The sequence below is a fragment of the Erpetoichthys calabaricus genome, chromosome 18, assembly GCF_900747795.2.
Source record: "Erpetoichthys calabaricus chromosome 18, fErpCal1.3, whole genome shotgun sequence".
NCBI classification, from domain to species: Eukaryota; Metazoa; Chordata; class Cladistia; order Polypteriformes; family Polypteridae; genus Erpetoichthys; species Erpetoichthys calabaricus.
The window spans coordinates 34,609,337-34,617,320 of NC_041411.2; the positions used below are offsets into that span (position 1 = coordinate 34,609,337).

At 35.7% G+C, this 7,984-nt stretch overlaps 1 protein-coding gene across 1 annotated transcript; it reads left to right on the top strand.

The window, feature by feature from the left end:
• The first annotated feature begins 150 nt into the window (after positions 1–150).
• LOC114669208 (mitochondrial mRNA pseudouridine synthase RPUSD3-like) lies at positions 151–7,718 on the top strand. Its single transcript, XM_028825391.2, has 10 exons — positions 151–262; positions 2,364–2,492; positions 2,973–3,130; positions 4,528–4,572; positions 4,659–4,749; positions 4,843–4,950; positions 5,039–5,123; positions 5,520–5,646; positions 5,849–5,988; positions 6,299–7,718. Exons 2-10 carry the CDS (start codon positions 2,374–2,376, stop codon positions 6,488–6,490), a joined length of 1,065 nt encoding a protein of 354 aa, XP_028681224.2. The 5' UTR covers positions 151–262; positions 2,364–2,373; the 3' UTR covers positions 6,491–7,718.
• The last annotated feature ends 266 nt before the right edge of the window (positions 7,719–7,984 follow it).

Genomic DNA, 7,984 nt, shown 5'->3' on the forward strand with positions numbered 1-7,984 from the left:
CGTGTTATATAACTCGGCCGCCACAAAATTGCCGACATGCGTTTTGGATAAATGTAATCTATTGGAGGTTCAGGGAAAGTGGATGTGACAAAAAATTAAGGTGGTACACTGGACGGCATGTACGAGTCGGCGGTAAAGAATGGTAGAAATTTGATTTTATTATTTTACGGAGGCCACGGCAGAAAGTTACAGAGCCCGATAGGTTATCAGTTATTAAAAAACAAAACAAACAGGACTTGTCAGCGGACAGTTACAAGATTGGGTAAGATGTATAAGCCCACATCTTTCTTTCTCCGTTTCGCATTCGCTTTGAGTAATCATTTGAATTAGAATTATACTGTATATCATACATCTATTTCAAATAAAGATGTCGAACAGTTTTAACCGGAGAAATAGAATTACAAAATGTGTGTATAGTTGCGGGACGTGGGGTATATTGTGTGCTTTAACTAACCACATGATGGGGTATCTGAACCCTGTTTGTACAATAAGCATTACGATGAGATAATCCAGTACTCATTTTATTGAGTTAAGAATTACTTAACGAACACTTTGAAATCACTTCAGTTTTTTTTTTCCTCCGGCACTTCCTGATTTACCGGTACGAGAAAACTCTCACAAATGATACACCGTTTGACTCACGTTGATGACTGGTTATACAAGACGTCGAGCTTTCTGAGGTTCCACTAGACCTGAAAACCACAAATTTTTGTCCATTGGGAAGTTATACCTATATGATAAAGAGTAAATCAATAGGTGTCTTAAGCAAAACAGATCAGATGGACTTAAAAGTTGTGCATAACGCATCAACCGACCCCAGGGGTTTACCTGTTAATGGGGTCGTAGTAGTAGTTCCTTTTAACAAAACCTCGAAAAGATAGATATATACAGTAGGTATGTGGAATGCCTTTTATGCTGTTTTGAGGTTGCTGATCAGGATCACTCTTGTTATCCTTCTGCTGTGAAACATTCTGACCTGTCATTGTTCACACATGTCTTAAACAACTATTATCATACACTGATAATTTCTGTATTATCTATATCTATTATTTATTTATTTATTTATTATATTACATATCTTACACATCAATATTGCTGCTACTTCTTTGTCTTGTCTTTGCGCAATGTCTTGTTTGTGTTTTAATTTTAATTTAAATTTCAATTCTATTTTTTAAAATATTATTTGCACGTCATGTTCTTACACTGTGGACCCTGAGCTTCGCAATTTCGTCTATCTGTACACTTGTATATGGTTGAGATGACAGTAAAGTTCACTTTGACTTTGAATAGGGTATTCTTGTTATATGGTTCTTTACCGATGGGCCTAGCACTCTGACAACTACTCCTAGTAAGTTAAAATGACAGATTTTAAACTTAAGAATCTGGGGTCTCGTTTTTGGACTAGTTCAAGGTCAGTGATTACGAATATGACGTTTTTTGATTTTTGATCCATTACTACAATATTTTCTACAGCATATTTTTATAGACTGGGTGCAGCTCAATGTGCTTTGCAAGATGTCAAAGAAATTGTTACAAAGCAAAGAAAAACAAATGAAAATTAGATGGAATAACAAATAAATGGCATACAAAAACAAATAATGCACATTAAAATAAAATAGATATTATAAAGACTATACATTTCTATTAATTATATCAGATTTGTTTTTAAGTCTCTAAAGATGATTCTGATTAAAAAGTCAGATGGCCAGGGAGGACAGAAAAAAATGTAGTAATTAAAAAAAAACTAGAGATAAACCGGAGGAAAAAACCAAACTCTGCAGAGATTCCAAGTCCCGAAGACCAGTCGGTCCCCACTTAATAGAGATCTAGCCCCTTATGGACCTCTATCGGAAGGTGAAAAGTGGCCGATTTCTAATACAAACAAGAATATTTAGATTTTAAACATTTAAATTGAAGCACACATTATATTTTAAATGTGTGATGCAACTATTCTTATTTATTATGTATGAATAACTCATGAAGTGAATAATTATCTGAATTATGGAGGCTTATGCTATTTCAGACTTTTTTACAAAATGTTTATTGTGCTGTCATCCCCAGCATTCATTAAGGGAATGATCATTTCCCACAAAGAATGTTTAACACTGGAAAAGTAGAGGAGTTTGTCTTTTGGAAATACTATTAGACACAAATCTATTTAGCACAAAATCACTTTGTTCAAAGAAAAAAAGGATCTATTTTTAGTCAACAAAAGTAGTGTTTTTTTTCTTTTTTGCAGACAAAATGACCTTTCATGAACAAAACAATGTATGATAAAAACAATGCACTGCAATATTTATCCTCTGAAAGGGTTTATTCCAAATTTGATTGCATAAGTTATGTTGTATGCATATATATTTTAGCAGTTCCAGCATGAGGCATCTCTTTAGATTCCGCTGTGCCCTGTCCAGTAGGAGGTGGATACAGCTAATATTTGAGGATCCTAAATCGTCAAGATGTCCTGAAGCACATTTGTACAGTACTGTTACATGGTGAGCACAATTCCATCTAAATTTTAAACAAGATTGCATCATGTAGTTGTGTAATGAGTGACCTGTATTATCTTTATCCTCCAAACATTTCTTCCTGGCATTATATATGACTTCTTAATATTGTTTGTATTTAAAAGCAAAATATTTCAGTATTCATCGTTCATGATTAAAATTTCCAAGGTTATTTAACCAAATTTCTCAACAAGATCCTTCAGTTTCATTGTTTGTACAATTAGGTGCTAGTAACAAGTTTTGACAATGTTTTAAGTCAGTTCACTTTATTTAACATGTTATATTCAAGTGTTTGTAAACATGATATATCTACAGTAATTATAATAAAAGAATAGGAAATTGTAAAAGTCAATTCAAACAGTGAATCATTCGAATGTATTTTATGAAATTTGTTTTATAATGCCATTTCAGTCATTCATGAACATTGTTATTCAAAACACAATCCAGTTGCTCTTGTGGTTTACGCAGGTATCACAGCTACCTGCAAAAGGCAAGCCCCAAATACAGACAGGAGAAGAAAATCCAGAGAGTTAATATCCTCCAGGATCCAGGGATACCCATAGTGGACAGGCTGTCCCGAAATGAATTAATTGAGCTGCTGAAAAATAGTATAGTCTACAGAGAAGGTAGGTGACATATTCCCAATTTCCCAAAACCAAAATGATGACAGTGATGAAAATGCCACCATACCTAAGGATTTAGCCTGTGCTCCAGGGTGGCAACTAGCAATATTGTACCAAGAAGTTATTTGAGACTAATGATATTACATTATTTATGGTTTAAAATATTTGAGCAAACAGTGCAGTTAACAGAGATATAATGCTGTAATTAATACAGAAGCATGTCTAACCAAAAGTGAGTGAGATACTAAGAGAACACTAGACACATATTGCATTTGCAGTAGATTTCTCCATATCTTAATGGAGTCAGTCATGTTAGTAGTCGGGGCTGTTGCTGACTTTCAGATCAAGCAGAAAAACTTTGCTTTGGAGTGCATAGCACCTAGCTGCAGACATTTTTCCATCAAAATCACGATTAGGTGCCAAAAGGTTTTAAATGATTATAATGTTTTTGAAATGCAAAATTATTTTTAATGTGACATTGTTTTATGTTAAAAAAAATCTTAAGTAGGAACAAACTGAGATACATAAGTTGCTTAAGTATTCGGTTTGTTTCTTTTGCAGCAGTAACAGGTTTAGGTCTTTTGGGGTAAATACAGATAGTGCTTTGGAATTGCTTGGATTTCTAGATTACCAACTACTGAAACATTCTCTGATCTTCAAGTAAATCACAATAATGCATACCCTAATAACACACAAGTAATTGTTAGACTTTATATAAGCATTTTTTTTCAGACATTCAAAAGCTGGAAAAAGTTTGTGAATCCTAGTAGTTAGTAAGTGTTAGAACCACCTTTCGTGGCAATAACTTTCCACCAAACTCTTACAAAGGAAATAAGAGCCACAAAAACCTTCAGCACTATTTGTTTTTTTTTACAATTACGTATCTCATTAGTTACTACCTAACTTCATCTGTTATATTTTAGCTTAAATACAGTTTTTAATCAAAAAAGTTAACATTCATTTGTTAGGACAATTAGGTTAAAAAGTAAACATGAACATTATATGTTAACTTTAACTCATTAAGAAGATTAATTGATGCACAGCGCACTTTAATTAATGTAACAATGCAAAGCCCTCAGAATTGTACTAAGTACAAAGTAATCTGAACTCCAGCGTTACTCTAGTGCAATTAAGTGAAGTAGAACAGGAGATGATCTTTAATAGTAGGCAACTTAGTAACTCTGGATGTTTTTTTGTGGATGATCCGCTGTAGACAGTGAATATGTTTATTACCTAGAAACTACTAGTAATACCATGAAGACAAGAGGAAATGGAGTTCTTATTTGTTCTCCTACTCCTTATCGTTGACTCAAGAGAAATTCAGCTAATATTCAGTTGACGGCAATCAATCATTTTATATTATTTTAATTTGTTTATTATTTTATTTTCTTTCTCCTCAGGTGCTTTATTGGCTCTCAGCAAACCATGTGGATTGTCCATAACAGGTGATGTTTTGTGGAGTAGACTTCCATTTCTCTTGCCCAAGCATTTTTTTTTTATTTAATTTAAATGATTTCGCTCTCCGTTAAAGGTCAAGAACCTTCTCTGAATACCTTGCTTCCTGACTTGCGGAAAGCACTCTGTTTATCTGAGACACCTCATATAGTAACAGCAGCCCAAAGGTGAGTGGGTCGTGGTACTGAAAGTGACAGTCTAGGTAGCATTCCTAAAACAAGCTAACACACTGTGTGCACTTGCAAACTATATATGTTCAGAGATCTTTCGGGACTGGTCCTTTTGTCCAACTGCCATCAGACCACCAGAATAATTGAGGCGGCCATTCTCCAAGCCAGGAAGGCACAGATACCTGTTGCCACTTATTGGTGAGTAAATGCATTATTTTTTAATAGTCACACAAAGAGAGTATCACAGGAGGGGAGAAGAGCAATTAACATTAATGTTCATTTACAGGGCTGTTACAGTGGGTACCTTGCATCCTTCTGAAGGAGAAATCAAGATGCCTCTAAAGATTTCCAGAATTCATGAGCGTCAGCTGGTATGAGAATATAACCCATCAATGTTCATTTTTATGCTCAGAATGTTGCCTTGCTTGTACATTATTAAAAGCCTTTGACATTCATAGAGCTTCCTTTGGCTATCAACAACTACAATACTTGACTTTTTCTGGCTAGACAGGAACTAAAAAATGTTCTGTGTACTTTGCTGTTTGGCATAAAAACGTGAGAGTGAGTCCAAGTGTACATCCTGAAGTGAGTCTTGTTTTTTGATAGATGTATACTTACTTGGCTAGCATATCATTGCCATCCATTTTTGAATTCTTAATATTGAAGCACAGCTCTAACTCTACACAGGTGCATCTCACAGTATAGTACTACTCAGTTGTTCTTATAAAACTAAACCCCGTGACTTTTCTTCTTTAATTTTTTTGTAGGTCATACCTGCACCTGACCCTGCTCCTGGAAACCTGCAGAGAAAGGAAGTCAAGAAAGCAGTCACACGCTACCGGGTGTTGGATTCAGCAGAAGGCTGCTCCTTGGTTCAACTCCAGCCACTCTCCAGTAAGCTGTTATATATGGGATGTTGATAGTTTGAACACTTTAATGATCAGACTGCCGTAATATCAGTGGCACATCTGGTCATTGAAGAACACGGTTCAGAATAAAAGTGCCAACTCAGAAGGTGGAGTGTTACAGGTTTTTGGTACTATAAGTTGGCTGTTTGTAGTGTTCTTTTCACTGTGGTTTGCTTTTCATATCACAGCTTTTCAAGATCAGCTCCGTGTCCATTTATCTGTCAAACTGAGCCCAGCACTGGGGGACCATGTCTATTCATCGCGGGTTGGATGCATCTTGGGGGTACCCATCTCTTTACCTGTGGATAGTGTTGAGCCCCATCCCCAGGTAGGAGTGGACAAGATTCAGATGGGGGTCCATCTGACATTTAGTAGTTGCTGATATTGTGAGAAGCACTAACTGTGCTTCACTTTTTACTCTCAGTGTTGTGGGCAATGAAAAGAAAAGATTTTACAGTTAACAGTGTACTTTATTTAACCTATGACCCTATAAAAAACAGTGGGTCTGCCATTATCTTAAAATACGTGGAATCCTAATGTTGTCAGTTGGCCATTTTTTGCTCATTTTCTTCATGTTCGTTGTAGGACGCAGTTAGATTGTTTCACCTGTTACTCATGTTTTCTGTGTTTATTAACAGGTCTTACAGGAAAAGCTACTGAGAAAAATGCATCTGACACAGCAGCAGATGCACCAAGTACCTCTACACTTGCACTTGCAAAGCCTACAAATTCCAGGAAAGAACAAGGAGCTGTCACCCATCACTGTGACTGCCAATCCCCCACAATACTTTGTTAAAACTCTAAGACTGCTGGGTTTAACCTCTTCATAAAATCCAAGTTACTTTTCCAACTACAGAGTTCAATATCACTGAGTTTGGAGATTGACTTTACAGTTTTTAATTGTATGGTTCACTTACCTGGAGCAATAACTTGACACCAAGTTAGACGTACTTAATGGATGAAATGTGAGGAGAGCTTAGGGATAGCGTTGGGTAGTTTGGAATGTCTGTATCAGTCAAAGCAGAAGACTGGACACCAAATTCAAACTAATCCTGAGTGTCCTCTCAACTAATTCCTGTCCTGCAGAGGTGCCAGTGTGTGGCCCTGTGGTTAAAGGGTTTGATAAGCAGAGTGTTCCACCTCAAATCACTGGTTTGCATCTGACTTCTGCTTCAAAGGGACAAATAAAAATCACTAGGAAGTTTCATTTTTATGTTCCTTTTTGGTTGAGTTATGTTTAGCTGTCAATGTACTTGTACTATTTAAAATAAAACAAGAAGCTAATAGAAGATATTAGGCTTTTAGCATGTCATACTGCCATTTGCTGAAAGGTGGTCAAAGTCAAGTAAGTAATTCAAGTAGAATTATTGCTTTACAGTGTATTTATTAATCTATTTTACATTTCAACCCGTACAATTTCATGGCTGGAACTGTGAAGTAGCACAATAATTTGCTTAGAGTAATTTGTGAAGTCCATCCATTTCTTAGACGCATATTTTCTATTCAGCTGCTCTTGGATATAAGCAAGGTCAGACGTGTGTTCTGTGGAACATGTGCAGTTAGTTAGTATCTGTTATCAGAAGGACTGCTTTACTGAGAAGTTAGGGCTATAACCTTCCTGTCTCATCTGCTGGCAATAGCAGAGTAAAAACAATAATACAGTTTAAGATTCCACATTTTTTTTGCAATAGTTTCTTTACAACAAAACTATGAGGATTCCTGTAATGTACCACAAAGATATTTACAAGATAGGAGCGAAAAACTAAAGAGGAAAAATTACACCGAAGAATTCCTCGGATAAGCTTCTGTCTAGGATTTTCTGTTGTGAAAAGATCCAAAAGAGTCAGACTTTGTTCTTTTGTTCATTTTAAAATCTATATTTATAATGTGTAGATTAACATGCTGTAATGGACACGTGACTTTTGAAGAGTGCTGCTGTTACTGTAAAGTCAACCTGTTTTTGTTTTTTTAAATACAGTGTAAAACACACCTGTGGAAGATAGTTGGCAAAAAAAGACCACATAAATAAAACTTGGGTTGTATTACGAGTTTGAAGGCAACTTAAGTTTCCATCCAATTGGTGTAACTTAAAAATTGTTATAAACATCTGCAACGTTCACACTTACTGTATTTAAAGTGTGTAGTGACATTGCGTACTTTGCAATATATAATAGCAAACTGGTTTCCAGCTGTGAGTATACTTTTGTACAGTAAACTCTAACGTGTATATGAAACTGGGACACATATATTGGTGCAGTGTTTAGTTCTGCTGCTTCATGGATCCAGTGTCTGGGGTTCAAATGCCATGCCTTTCATTGTCTTTG

Bases quoted from the DNA above. Each gene is read 5' to 3' on its own strand.
- LOC114669208 (XM_028825391.2), top strand. From the start codon at position 2,374: ATGAGGCATCTCTTTAGATTCCGCTGTGCCCTGTCCAGTAGGAGGTGG. The intron at 3,131-4,527 runs GTAGGTGACATA...CTTTCTCCTCAG, and splicing joins TAGTATAGTCTACAGAGAAG to GTGCTTTATTGGCTCTCAGC. The intron at 5,989-6,298 runs GTAGGAGTGGAC...GTTTATTAACAG, and splicing joins GTGTTGAGCCCCATCCCCAG to GTCTTACAGGAAAAGCTACT.